Source organism: Salmo salar, chromosome ssa12 (genome assembly GCF_905237065.1).
Source record: "Salmo salar chromosome ssa12, Ssal_v3.1, whole genome shotgun sequence".
Classification (NCBI taxonomy): Eukaryota; Metazoa; Chordata; class Actinopteri; order Salmoniformes; family Salmonidae; genus Salmo; species Salmo salar.
Genome location: NC_059453.1, coordinates 60,656,868 through 60,671,695, shown reverse-complemented (window position 1 = coordinate 60,671,695; position 14,828 = coordinate 60,656,868). Strand labels below are relative to the sequence as shown.

Sequence of the window (14,828 nt, the reverse complement as noted above, 5' to 3'; positions counted from 1 at the left end):
ATGTCAGAGGCATGAAAAATGAGCGAATGGACTCATTGTAACTTATGGGGACCTAGAAGTAGAACTGTGACTTATGGGGACCCAGGAAGAGGCCCACCTCAGCTCGCATGCGCTTGGCTCTGCGGGCGATGCTGCAGGTCTCCAGGGGTTGAACAGACTGCCGCTGGGGCAGGTCATGGGGGATGTAGTCAGTGTCCTTCGTGTCGTTGGTCAGGGTGGGCTTCTGTAGGGGAGACATGGGGGAGTGAGTGGGCATGTAGAGCCATCTAGCACAAAGTCCCCATAAGATCAATGAGAAATGTTTCAACAATCTCAAACTGATATGTTTGTCAGAAAATTATAAGAAAAGGACAATCATTCTGTTTGAACAGAATGAGCTTTGCTAGCTCCTTGTCACTCCTACTACTATTATGTTGTGACAAATTCCATTTGCCAAAAACAAACCAGGCATCTATATACAACAGGGCCATTTGGTTTCACATTTTTCATTGTTGCCTTTGAACAAAACAATTGTAATGGAGTTGTTGAATACCATGGCTAGATTATAAACACAATCATCCAATACAAACGTCTACCCACCACTACACACGGGCTTCAACTATTGATACTTGTTTTGTCTTGCCAGATCAACACGTGGTCTCTGTTCTTTCTGTTGACACCACTAACATGACAAAGAGGAAGACAGCCAGCAACACTGTCGGTTGAGGTGGGGGATGGGAACACTGACGGTCTGCGCTCTGGTATATAAGGAGGACAGTGTTTAGCTCATTAACTTTGCTACAGGGAGTGTGGGGTGAGAGGAAGGAGGGAACGGGAGAGGTCAAGGCCAGCAGGCTGAGAGAGAGAGAGAGAGAGAGAGAGACATGCAGCACTGCAGAGAGGATGACCTGCTGCTAACCACACAACCCCAACCAGGGCCCCAAGGTACAATCAGGGAAGCTGCAAGAGACAACGGAGGTCTTCAATAAAAATAAACATGGAGACAAGAGGAAACCGGTCATACATTTCACAAAAATGACCCAATGGGGAGGAGAGCACGCTATGAAAATGATTGGTTTATTTTCAGGATTTTCAGGATTCCAGTCATACTTTTTAAACATCCCAGGCCTCATCTAGTCTATGACTTAATTTGTGATTTCGTCTTTTATGGAAAATGGATCTTATATCAACAGCAAAAAATTGATGAATTAAATTGAGATTCACCTGCCATTTCGCTATGGACAATATCTACACCTTCAACGCAGCACAATCTCAGACAACTCGAGATAATTACACATTAGTAAACATAGCAGAGGACCAAGACAAGGCTACCCATCGAGAGAGAACAACAAAGAGGATGAGAGGGAGGGGTGGAAGATGACTCTGCAGAGAGAGTACTGGGAGACACAGGAGAGCGGGCGAGAGAGTGAGTGAGAAAGAAAAAAAGAGAGAATGTAGAATATACAAGGGTGGTGAGAGAAAGAGAGAGAGCAAAAGACCCATCTGACTCACCAGAAGGTTGGCTCCAGTCTGGAACAGGTTGTAGGGGTAAAGGATCCTCTCATAGTGGGAGCGCAGATGAGAGCCTATGGCCTTTCCTGGAGCAAAGCCCATCTTCAGCGCTATCTTAGACCAGCGTCTCTCTCTGCAAACCGCATCAAAACCCCTCTCATTGTTCACCAGCTGGGAAAGGAGCACCCCAGTTAATGACCTTGTTATTGTGTGGGTGTTCAAATTTGTCAACATAAGAAGCATATAGAACACACCATGCTTATAGGAGTGTATAACACAAATGCACACGGGATCCTATCCAAGAATAGCTGGCCAGTTTACTGCATCCAGGGTGTGCCAGAAGTTGTAGCTACATACCTTGTTGAGTTGGTATAGGTCCAGAATCTTTCTTTCCACATGAGGGATTTTCAGGGTGCACCCTTGTAGCTCCCAGAACTTTGCGATTTGATCCAGGAAGTTGAGCTTGACTCTGGTTTGAGCCTACTCAACATGAACATAAACACAATAAGAGATGGTACATTTTACACATTGCCAACATAAAACAAATAATATTGATCACAAATGGTGCATTACATGCCCTCATTAACATTGTTTATATAATAACACATCCCCTGCTGTGCTACTTTTAATTGCAAATGACAGGACATTGACATTTTAACTAGCTCATGGGAGGGGGTCACAGTGACCTTTAACCTGATGTCATCAGCACTCTGGCTTCAATAGACACCCTGCTGCTGTGGGTTCTAAGCCTGCTGAAGCCACTGTTCTACTGACAACGTCACTTGATGCGGTAACGTAGCCTTCCGAGTCACCTTCGATTAGGCCTAAAGCACTCGCAGACTAATGTATTTATTTGTACATTTTCTTTTATTTCTTTAGCACTTATGAAAAACTGGGATAATTAGAAAAATGTACAAAAGGCAAAATCCCTCCAAAATATCTGTGGATCATCATTGTAAAAAGTAATCCACATATTTAATCAAAATAAAAACTTGGTTATGTACATATCCAGTCGTTCATAATAAAAGATAAGTAGATGCCATTTTTTCTCAGTACTGTAATAGCTAAACCAGTTATGTAGTGAAATGAACGTACCTCCAATTCATTAAGTCTCTGGATACGGGGAGTGAAGTGCAGACTGTCCACGTCGCATGCAAACGGTGGCTGCCATCCCTGCAGGAGTACACAACACCATCTTGTCAAACTGACAAACCTTTTTCCTAGTTTATCTTCCACTTAGGAAAATCATTATCAATTGAGCAACAGTCTGCTGTATTTGAATACATGTTTAAATATATTACTTACACTACAGTGTTTAGGAACATTGTGACATGACAGGTTATGTTCCATGCAGAAAGTCACGTAGGCTGTTCCTCTTCAGCCTAAAGCCATATTTGATATCTCCTCTGCTTACACTCTTACTAATTAACACTAGGCTAAATGCCAATCAAACATGAACATGATTTCAAATATCACATTAATAAAACAATTTGATCCTGATGGCTTTAAATAAGAACCTGAGTGGATATGAAATATATTTTACCAATGGGTGCATGACAGACACAGTACATTTACATGCAAAGTAATAATTTTATATTAAACTGATTATGGCAGTAGGCAGATTATGCAATAGTCATGTAAACACCTTACTCTAATAATCTTAATCCGGGTAAAGTCAGAATCAAAGTAAGCATACGCCGATTAAAACACCTGGTTTTCTTAGCAACCTTTCGAATTATGACATGTAAACACCATAAAAATATATATATATTTAACAACGGTGTATTTGACCTGTGCTAGCACCAGCCGAGCGAGCCTCCCTCTTTAGCGCGAGTGAAGTCAGTTCGACTTCATTTATTAGGATCCCCATTAGCGACAAGCTAGTCTAACATGCTAGCCACACCGCACCAAAAATAAATGTACACATAAAAATTATTCAATCATTGAACCACACTGCTCGCGAGTGTCTGCGTAGCCAGGCGCTAAAATAGAACTTGGTTCTATTTGTGACGTTTGAAGCGCTGCAAGTCCCGCCTCTCTCATCTCCTCATTGGTTTTTAGGAGCATATACCCACGTGGGTGTTTGAAAGATGAACTGAGGTCCACACTCCAGTCCAGTTGGTGGTGGTAATGCACCTTAAAGTTGGATGCCAACCATTTTATAAAGTCCAAAAAAGAAGCCTGAAGGAGGAGAGATTACAAGAAACTAACTCTGGATTAATTGTCAGAGTAGAAGACCTTGTGTATTTCAGATAAAACAACAACACAATGTTTATATCCTAAGACAAGTTAGCTACTAACAGCAAGCTAGCTAGCTAAATTACCATAAATGTTTAATTATTTTCGACCTGTCCCCAAATTAATGAAGTTGGTTGAGAGTTTGTTTTGATATTTCAAACTGCGTGTCCTGATCGCGTCTGGTGTGGGTGCACAAAATAAACATCCTTGCGATGGTGCACGCAGACATGTGCACGCAGGTTGAAATATCAAACGAACTCTGAACCAACTATATTAATTTGGGGACAGGTCGAAAAGTATTAAACATTTATGGCAATAGCTAGCTAATTTGTCCTGGGATATAAACATTGGGTTGTTATTTTATCTAAAATGCACAAGGTCCTCTACTCCGACAATTAATAGGGGATAAAAGGGTTAACAGAGTTTCTTGTAATCTCTCTTCCTTCAGGCACATTTTTTGGACTTTATATTGCGGTTGGCATCCAACTTTAAGGTGCATTACCACCACTAACTGGACTGGAGTGTGGACCTCGTTAACCTGCGTGAGCAGTGTGGGTGCAATGATTGAATAACATGTGTGTGAATTCATTTGGTCATTTGGTAGCCTGATTTCAGACGTGTCCTTGTAAACAGGATTATTAGGGAAACCGTTCTTCTTGAAATGCATGTAAATGTTTTAATCAAACTATTATATTAAGCTGACTATCCACAATAATCACATTATTGTGTGCATGTAACTGTACTCAATGTCAATCGACACAGGCACCCTGTCAATAGTTACCAACTCTACTCAGGTGATGCTGATTAACAATTATTTATAAATAGACCTACACATTTGAGTAACCATAGACTTTCGTGGTGCATTTAAGTCTTATTTTGGCACTGGACCAGCAGTTAAAATACAGTATGAGGCACATAAGACTTTCTTTAAAGTATTTTCTTTCATATGGGCCCTCTGAGTAGAGTTGGTACTTCCAGTCCTCTCATTTTCTATTAAACAGTGGGTTCAGAGAGAAAGACTGTTTGACAAGCATCAACAGGAAACTCAGTGTGCACTAGTATAGCATCCTTACCTTTGGAGACTACACTGTGACCTTGCATGGCATCTCAGAGTGCCAGCATGCCTATTTGAATGTGCATGATAACTCAGGAATAGAGAACAGTATAATTTTAAATAGGCTACACAAGTGAGAGGCTCTCAGACTATTTCACAGCAATTCTGTAAATTCAGCCCAAGCAGCAGATAGGACAGAACCCTTTTTGATCAAACGTGGAAGAATCCATCCTAAAACACAACTCCCTAAACAAGAGAACCCAACTGTCACTTCAAAGTGAGAAGAGAACCAGCTGGGGATGTAGACGAATGTAAGTGCCCTCCAGTCATAAAAAAAATTGCTGGAAAAAAAATATGTATCCCATGGGGCCGGCGAAGAGGGGTGATGAGAGCGCTATAAATTGTGCCTCCATAGCTTAGCCTTTGACCCTGCACGCTGAGTCTGCAGTGCACAGCCCAGATGGGGACATGGTTTATGAAAACAGCTCTGGCTGCATTTCCATCAGCCCGCATTTCCATCAGCCCCTTTGTGGAGTAGTGGAGCTGTGACAACAGGCAGGCCCATTGCATAAGCACTCCCATTCCGCACAAACAAATTCAATCCTCTGAACAACAAGCCAAATTCAGCCATCAGACTACCTACAGTAGGCACAGCTGTGATCTGGAGTTCATATTTCAAAACGTTAAATAATAATACAGAGTTGTAAGAACAAAACATTCAGATGACACGACTGCTGTGCAAGCAGGTCAATCGAGAGAGACTTTTACCAAGGTAAATTATCATATCACGGTATTTAAAAATAATAATTTGGACGTCATTTTATGATTTTGAATAGTAAAAGTTCTAAATTTGCTTTATGAAAAGTGCGGAACCCTAGGGTGGCAACACATACTGTATATTCGATGGGATTTCAATGGGTCTTTATTCTGATTATTTTATACTATTCAGTTCTTTAAAAAAATCTAATTGTCCATTTCTGCATTTTCTACAGTCATGGGCATTTCCACGTAGGGCTGCATGATATGGCCAAACAATCTAGGCCTACTTTTTTACCAAATGTTTCAATTGCGATTTGACTTTTGATTTAGAGCAAAACACTTGGGTGAACTGCTGGAATCATGGGAATATTTAGAATGTTCTAATGCTCTAGTTAGAATATAATAGTGGGCACTTTGAATACAGTGTTTGTTATGAAAATGCCAGAGAGGAGTTATTGTGTTTAAGGGACCCTATAATCTTTAGCTACATTGAAATCAAAATCAAATTTGATTTGTCACATGCGCCTAATTACAAGCCCCTAACCAACAATGCTTAAGAAATTAAGAAAAAAGTGTTAAGTAAAAATAAAAAATAAAAAGTAACAAATAATTAAACAGCAGCAGTAAAATAACAATAGCGAGGCTATATACAGGGGGTACCGGTACAGAGTCAATATCCGGGGGCACTGGTTAGTCTAGGTAAGAGGTAATATGTACATGTAGGTAGAGTTAAAGTGACTACGCATAGATAATAAACAGAGTAGCAGCAGCATAAAAGAGGGGTCTGGGTAGCCCTTTGATTAGCTGTTCAGGAGTCTCATGGCTTGGGGGTGGAAGCTGTTAAGAAGCCTTTTGGACCTGGACTTGGAGCCCCGGTACCGCTTGCCTTGTGGTAGCAGAGAGAACAGTCTATGACTAGGGTGGCTGGAGTCTTTGACAATTTTTAGGGCCTTCCTCTGACACCGCCTAGTATAGAGGTCCTGGATGGCAGGAAGCTTGGCCCCAGTGATGTACTACCCTCTGTAGTGCCTTGCGGTCGGAGGCCCAGCAGTTGCCATACCAGGCAGTGATGCAACCAGTCAGGATGCTCTCGATTGTGCAGCTGTAGAACCTTTTGAGGATCTGAGGACCCATGCCAAATGTTTTCAGTCTCCTGATGGGGAATAGATTTTGTCGTGCCCTCTTCATGACTGTCTTGGTGTGCTTGGACCATATTAGTTTGTTAGTGATTTGGACACCAACTAAATTTAAGCTCTCATCCTGCTCCACTACAGCCCCGATGATGAGAATGGGGCGTGCTCGGTCCTCCTGAATGTTTTGTTTTAGCTACTTTGTCTAGCGAACATATTCTTGCTTTGCGTATTCCTCTTTGATTTAGAAGATACTGTCGCACAAACATTCTGATGTAGATCTACACCATCACCGGTATTATCAGACTGTACAGCCAATTACATTTGAGGTAATATGTCTGGTCAGCATAGCAGCACCCACCCGTAGCACGTGCTCCAGCAGGTATATTTCACTGGTCAACCTCAAAAGCCAACTCCTCCTTTGGCCGCCTCTCCTTCCAGTTCTCTGCTGCCAATGACTGGAACGAAAATCACTGAAGCTGGAGTCTTATATCTCCCTAACTTTAAGCATCAGCTGTCAGAGCAGCTTACCGATCATAGCACCTGTACATAGCCCATCTGTAAATAGCCCACCCAACTATCCCATATTGTTATTTATTTTTTGCTCCTTTGCAGCCCAGTATATCTACTTGCATATTCATCTTCTGCCTATTTTTTGACTTACCTCCCTAATCTTACTACATTTGCACACACTGTATATAGACTTTTCTATTGTGTTATTGACTGTACATTTGTTTATTCCATGTGTAACTGTTGTTTGTGTCGCACTGCTTTGCTTTATCTTGGCCAGGTCGCTGTTGCAAATGAGAACTTGTTCTCAACTGGCCTACCTGGTTAAATAAAGGTGAAATAAAAAAATACATAAACATTTGCTCTGACTCAGTACATTAGCTAGTTAGCGATTAGCAGCTAACAACATTTAGGCCCAACTTGCTAAGAAAAAAGACTAGCTGTTTGCAGATGTAAGAAACAGACTAATAGTGTAATTATACAACAGATTTATATTAAGAAGCAAAGTGAAAACAGTATTGTTGACTGTACAGAGTGAAACAAATGGGTTTAAATAATACAACACAAATGGTGGGGCTAAACAATGTGCTGGTAAACAATGTTAATGCATAAACAGGTTGCCTTGGTTTCTCAAAGTTTACATTTAGGTTATTGTAGGTGTACAACATTGCTGTTGCATAGTATTTTAGTAATTGATTGTCAATGAGAATATTTAGATATTACACCAGTGGTATGAGGGACAGTCTCTATTCTGTGGTCTAATAAAACAATTAAACTCAATTAGGCTACTAATAGGTCTACAAAGTGCAACTACAGTATTAACAAATAGGTATAACTACTTATGTAAAGTGTTACCCAAATTATTATGTTTAATCAACTACTATCAACCCTTGTAGTAACATGTTTTATTGCAAACGACAGCAATAATGCATGCATACCCCAGTAAAAAAAAGTTATTACCATAGGCTACTTAGAGGAATTTGTTATGATAAACGATGTTCAGAGGTCAGCCCTTGAAGAACCATTGGGTTACCATTAGAAAAAGGGTCAAATTACTCACACAGATGAATCAACAAATATCCCTAGCAAAATCTGATTAATAATTTGGTGTGTGGTTATATTTGTCCATTTTCACACATGTACAAATGTATTATAAACTGGGTGGTTCGAGCCCTGAATGGTGATTGGCTGACAGCTGTGGTATATCAGACCGTATACCACAGGTATGACAAAACATTTATTTTTACTGCTAATTACGATGATAACCAGTTAATAACAGCAATAAGGCACCTCGGGATTTGTGACATATGGCCAATTGACCACGGCTAAAGGCTGCCTTGCATCATGCCTAAGAACATCCCTTAGCCATGGTGTATTGGCAATATACCACACCCCCTCGGGCCTTATTGCTTAATTATACATGTATGAAATAGAAATGTGTTTTTGCATATCCCAACTCCGAGACACCCTCAGAGAGTGAGGTCACGGCAGGGGTCAGACATTATCAAAAGGCGACCATGGAGTAATTAGGGTTAAGGGCACATCGACAGATTTTTCACACTAGCAACCTTTAGATTACAGGACCAACGCTGTTACCGCTAGGCTACTTCCCACCGATTATTATGTAATAGTGTTGAACTGTTAAAAAACTCCAAAAGGAAAAGTCACTTGGTTTGCACACACAATCCAGCTTTTAAAACACACCCACTACCACAAAGACAACATGGATGGCATTACCAAGGTAGAAGACAGGCCTACAACATCAATATATACAGGCCTCTAAATCAGCCCCACTACCAGTTATCAAATAATCTAGATTGTCATGATGCACGTAACCGTCACACGGCAATCCAGCATCAAAACATTGTGAGGTCAATACATGTCGATATAAAAAAGCAGTATGGAAGGATATTTTATAAATATCTTCCAATTTCACAGTAGAACATTTTATTGATAAACTGTAAGGCATTAAAGTGACTTGGTAAAATGTCTTATTTCCCTGTCATTTCACAATGAACAACTCCCAGGAAGAGAAAGGTTAATCAACATTTTCACCCATCCATTTGACCAATAGCCTCTAAAGATCCCTTCACATACAATGTAACGTACTCTCTGGAACATAGGCGATACTTTATTAGAATTTTGTCGCGCGTCTGTTCGCACATAGATCACTGGGCGCGTGCGTGTACATGCACACACAATATACACACAGAGGCACACATACACAGAAGAAGCTGGCAATTCAACTCAAGCCGCCATGTTGAAAATCTGTCTAAAAAGATAAGTAAACGACCAAAAATGTCACCAACAACCTTTAGAAAATGTTTAAGCAGGAGTTTGAAATGCTACCCTGATTAAAGACACTCACCTTTGGCGGTCGGACCTTGCAGATGCCCGTTTTCTCTGCAATAGGCCGTATTTTGTTGATATACGTAAATGGGTCGGCAAATTCCTCCCAACTGGGCTCAAAAACAGGACACTCTGGTGGGGCAATGAACTCGTTGGTCCGAGGCTGGGTCATCGTTGCATCTTCGTTCTAAATAGCTGCGAGTTGCACGTATTAATTAAAGTTCAATGAAAGCTGTCTTTGAAGAACTGAACCCTTTAACTCGGTCAATTAAGAACATCACCACTCACTCATTGAAGTCTCACTCGCATTATCTGGTCGGGGAATAGCACCTACTTCCGCTTAAAAAAATAGAGAACCCCCCCACACACACAGACTAGCTACAAAACATTCAAAAAATGTTTTTTATAAATAACTACCCACGGTAGCTTCAATCATGGCATGCCATTTTGGGGGTTTATATACAAAAATATCGCATTATCAATGCACCAAATGACTAGAATGTACTTATAGCAACCAAAATCTCAACTGATTGTTGCAAATAAGAAACAAATGGTCAGTAAACAATAACAAATAATAATACACGTAATGAAAATACGGTGTACACAACCTACCGTTTGTCATTTATTTGGTCCCACCAAGAAAATAGTTATTTATATAGTTAATAAAATTAATAAATAAGCACATCAACAACAAAAAAATATTCGTCTTTCTTCAGTTTATAGTACACAAATGTATATGCTACCTTTTGAGTTATGCGCTCTAGTGGCAGTGAAAAAGATGAGCGCATTCATACTAAATCCTCGTGGTGACCGGGACTTGTTTATTAAATGGACTCGGTGGGCTCGTTGATTGGGTGGCATTCCTTGAATTCTGGTGGCAGTAGGTTGCGGAGACGAGGGCCAGAGATACACTGAGTGTACAAAAGATTAAAAACACCCGTTCTTTCCATGCTGCTGACCGGGTGATAGCTATTATCCCTTATTGATGTCACTTGTTAAATCCACTTCAATCAGTGTAGGTGAAGGGGAGGAGACAGGTTAAATAAGGACTGTGTACCTGCATCATTCAGAGGGTGAAAGGGAAGGACAAAAGATGTAAGTGCCTTTGAACAGGATATGGTAGTAGGTGCCAGGCGCACTGGTTTGAGTTTCATGCTCAACAGTTTCCTGTGTGTCTCAAGAAGAGTCCACCACCCAAAGGACATCCAGCAAACAGCAGGCCACCGGTTGAAAATGGGTCATTGTTGAAAAAGGACAAAGGAGGCTGACACGAACTGTGCAGAGCAACTGACAGGCTATGGTTAGTCAACTGACAGTCCAGTACAACATTGGTGACCAAAGACCCATAAAAGAATGCACAACTAGTCGTACCTTGACACAAATAACGTATGGCAGCCAACGACCTTACAGTTCCACTTCTTAGAGCAAAAAAACTAGAAACTGCAGTTGCAGTGGGCTAAGAAATGAGAACACTGGATACTTCAGAATAGGAAAAACATTGCCTGGTCTGATGAATCACGGTTCCCGCGGTTACACGCTGATGGGAAGATTAGGGTATGGAGAAAATTACGTGAGTACAACTGCTCTTAAATGCTAGTAAAACGAAATGCATGCTCTTCAACCGATCGCTGCCCGCACGACTAGCATCACTACTCTGGACGGTTCTGACTTAGAATATGTGGACAACCACAAATACCTAGGTGTCTGGCTAGACTGTGAACTCTCCTTCCAGACTCACATTAAGCATCTCCAATCCAAAATTAAATCTAGGATCAGCTTCCTATTTCAGAACAAAGCCTCCTTCACCCATGTTGCCAAACACACCCTCGTAAAACAGACTATCCTACCAATCCTTGGTGATGTAATATACAAAAATAGCCTCCAACACTCTATTCAGCAAATTGGATGCAGTCTATCACAGTGCCATCCGTTTTGGCACCAAAGCCCCATATACTACCCACCACTGCAACCTGTATGCTCTCGTTGGCTGGCCCTCGCTTCATATTCGTCGCCAAACCCACAGGCTCCAGGTCATCTATAAGTCTTTGCTAGGTAAAGCCCCGCCTTTTCTCAGCTCACTGGTCACCATAGCAACACCCACCCGTACATTTTTACATTTTTAGTCATTTAGCAGACGCTCTTATCCAGAGCGACTTACAGTAGTGAAGGCATACATTTCATACGTTTTTGTACACTTCTTAAGCATTGTTGGTTAGGGGCTTGTAAGTAAGCATTTCACTGTAAGGGCTACACCTGTTGTATTCGGCGCATGTGACTAATAAAATGTTATCCTAATGTTTTGTGCACTCAGTGTACATGTAAAACTGCCAAGCTATGCAATAAATAAAACCAATAGGCTACTTGAACCAATAGTGAACACATGTTTAAGTTAGATAAATCGGTCCTGAAGCAACTGTCCAATTAAAGTATAATAAAAATCATTAATCCCAAATAATTCCATCAACCACAGGGGGTTTTACGCTACCAGTACTGACTTCCTATTTCCCATACAATCACGTCAATGAAGGTGTACTCTATCCTTGAACTCACAAACTGGTCAAAAAGCACAGAACTGAGTGATACGTTTTATTTTACTGAGTTAAGAACGGTTTCAGAGAGCATAAAAAATGTTTGGGTGCAGAGCAAGAGAAGTGAAATGCATGATCACATAGTCAAGCCAAGGGTAATTCAATCCTCAATGCAGATGAAACTGAATAAATGCCGGAACATGATGAGCATGTACTGAAGACATCTAATGGGGTCCTCTGGAATCAGCTGGCAATAGCAGAGCCAAATAAGGCAGCAGAGAGCAGCCTTCAAAGCCAATGTGGTATATCAACAGACAGAACACTTGAAGTGAAGTGTATCAGCAACAAATGCCTAGAGCACACTCATCAAATACAACCACTCCCATTATTCAGCATGCCAGGTGAAGGGTGTGCCAAGTGGATAAGCACACTAACTAGTTAAAATGCTGCACATAATTTCATATAACCATCTGCAATAAGTATTAGTAGTAATATTTCAGAAGTAGAAAGTAATAAGTAGGCCTATACAAACAATTAAATTCAGCTGAGGCTGTAGGGTTAACCTCAGACCAAAGCATAACACCAGAATGTGTTAGTTACAGTATTGGATTGAATAACAATTTTAAAGGACAGATAAGACATGTGTCCAGAGAACCACACCAATACCATTGTTTATCAGTAGAGAACAAAAAGGGATAGAAGTGAACACTTGGCCTTGCTGAACTAAGGAGTCATCATAACCGAGACAGCATCCAGCACCAGCCAGAAGGGGAAAGAGAAGGAGTAAAGAGTTACGGACAAGACAGACCAACACCAATGTCACCTATCCCAGCGGGTGACCATTATATTGCCTCTGACCACAGAACATTGGCCGTCATTTCCCAACGAGTCTACATGCTGAATCGCCACTGTTCGCCGACACCCAGAAGGTAATCTACTGCGCATGGCCAACATTCGTGTTGGTCCGTCTTGTCCTTCAGTTCCAAATTGTTCAACCTTCTGATGTTTCCTCAGTTTCTCACTATGGGCCACACTAGGCATGATTGACTCTTTCCAATGCAACATAGAAGCTCTTTTTGTCATCCAGGCAGTGCCAGCCAATGGGTCCAATCTCACAGTCTGCACAAATTAGGTACTTGACTCTTCCCACGTCCTTGGTGAAGCCCACATTCTCAAAGGTGTACATATCATCGACTAACCAGTGGGCAGTCAGTTTGTCCCCATCCACGGATCCCTCTGATTGGGTGATAGTGGTCTTCTTCCTCATTGCGGGAAGGAACAACTGGTGCATATTGGGAAGGAAATAAAAGACAAGATTCATGTCAATGAGCCTTAATATGAAAAGATAAACAGAAGTGATATTCCACTCCCTGACATTTAGTCACATCATGGCATAGCAAATTACACATTGTATGCACAATATCATTTCGTTCATTAGGTGGTGGTTAGACATTGCACTATGCTGAAAACAAAGCAACTATGATGAATGCCCATTCGGATAGGAAAATACTTCACATATTAATGATATAACTAGTCATTTTAGGTAATTTGTATTTTGGGGTTACTCCTGTCTGAGGCGAACCTTACCTCCTTCTCTGCAAACACCGCCACCCCTGGGCAGAGGACCTTCGATCCACAACGTTGGCACAAAACTGACTTGACATTCTTTCCATCCTCTGACACCAGCGTAGACCGGTCGGCGCATTCAGTGGGAGAGCACTGTTCGTGGTTGTCCATGTTCAACGCGAATAGAAGGCAACTTATGTGACTATAGTACACTATAAAGCGAATGCTAAGATCGTTAGCTATAGACTAACTACTGCTCTATATATTTTTTGCAACTATTCGTCTAGCCTGCCTTACCAGCAAACAGTACCCAACTAGCTAGCTAATATGGGCTAATGCGAACTTCATTGGGCTTAACAACCATAAGAAATAATGTCTAGAGTACGCCTAAAGTACTACCAAACGGTAGTACAAGTAATGTAACTAAATTGTATTTAAAACACTCGGTTATATCAAACAACAAGCGTTGCTGGATAGTGTGCACCCGCTGAAACTTCCGTTCGGAAACCACATCGCTAAATTATAGCGTTCCGCCGTCGTGTAAGACGTTCGATTTTAAAATAACTGCTGCTTTATTGTTCTTTATCTAGAGATAAAACAAATTAAATAATGTAATTTCATCGAAACACTAAGATAATATTTTAGGGAAACAATAAGTCTACTATAGCTCAAATATGGATCAAACAATGTTATTTTATTTACTTTGGATAAGATCAAAACAGACAGACCCTTGGACAGTAATAATCATATCCACCCAGTTTACCAATTCGTTAGAGTGAGGTCAACAATATATAAGATGGCAGAATGTGGCTGATACTGCAATAAATAGTTCGTTAGGGTTAGTGTTCCCACACGGCCATATCTCCATACTAAAGCGCTTGTTTACGGAAGACAGACAGGTCCCGTGCGAGAGAGGCAGGTTGAGGTTTCCAGGGTTAGACTAGTGCAGAAGTTTTCATATGCTGAGGCAGTGAAGAAAGTAGAGGAAGATGGGTCAAAGGGGAGGGATCCTGAGGTGTGAGTAGTAGATCTGTACCAGTACAGTACAGAGGCCAACAAGTGATATATGTTTCAGTAAGATTTGATTTTTAGCATTTATAGCAATGGTTATTAACTGTACTGCAGGGATGGACATTTAGTCGTAGAAAATGGAGGTTGTGGTGGCAGCTGCAGAGAGGTATTTGGGTGTGCGAGACTTACAGG

At 41.1% G+C, this 14,828-nt stretch overlaps 2 protein-coding genes across 4 annotated transcripts in view; both read right to left on the bottom strand.

Moving 5' to 3' along the window:
• Window positions 1-10,293, bottom strand: part of LOC106565423 (lysine-specific demethylase 5B-B) — a 34,620-nt gene extending 24,327 nt beyond the window's left edge. The window contains exons 1-6 of one of the 3 annotated variants that reach the window (XM_014132540.2): window positions 10,275-10,293; window positions 9,551-9,726; window positions 2,587-2,664; window positions 1,849-1,971; window positions 1,492-1,662; window positions 98-223 (exon numbers count right to left, since the gene is read on the bottom strand). In XM_014132540.2, the coding sequence (XP_013988015.1) occupies window positions 98-223; window positions 1,492-1,662; window positions 1,849-1,971; window positions 2,587-2,664; window positions 9,551-9,703 (651 nt within the window). In that variant the 5' untranslated portion in view covers window positions 9,704-9,726; window positions 10,275-10,293. Of the gene's footprint in view, window positions 1-97; window positions 224-1,491; window positions 1,663-1,848; window positions 1,972-2,586; window positions 2,665-9,550; window positions 9,727-9,819; window positions 9,838-10,143 lie in introns of those variants that run through there. The other 2 variants (XM_014132539.2, XM_014132541.2) reach the window with 2 other exon arrangements.
• Window positions 10,294-12,104: 1,811 nt separating this feature from the next.
• LOC106565422 (guanine nucleotide exchange factor MSS4-like) lies at window positions 12,105-14,133 on the bottom strand. The gene is made up of 2 exons (XM_014132538.2): window positions 13,647-14,133; window positions 12,105-13,341 (listed from the first exon to the last, which is right to left on the bottom strand). Exons 1-2 carry the CDS (start codon window positions 13,794-13,796, stop codon window positions 13,093-13,095), a joined length of 399 nt encoding a protein of 132 aa, XP_013988013.1. The 5' UTR covers window positions 13,797-14,133; the 3' UTR covers window positions 12,105-13,092.
• Between the last annotated feature and the right edge of the window lie 695 nt (window positions 14,134-14,828).

What these genes read in the sequence shown, in the direction of transcription:
- LOC106565422 (XM_014132538.2), bottom strand. Translation starts at nt 13,796, where the DNA reads ATGGACAACCACGAACAGTGCTCTCCCACTGAATGCGCCGACCGGTCT. An exon ending in CGGTGTTTGCAGAGAAGGAG is followed by an intron (nt 13,342 to 13,646) that starts GTAAGGTTCGCC and finishes AATATGCACCAG; the next exon opens with TTGTTCCTTCCCGCAATGAG.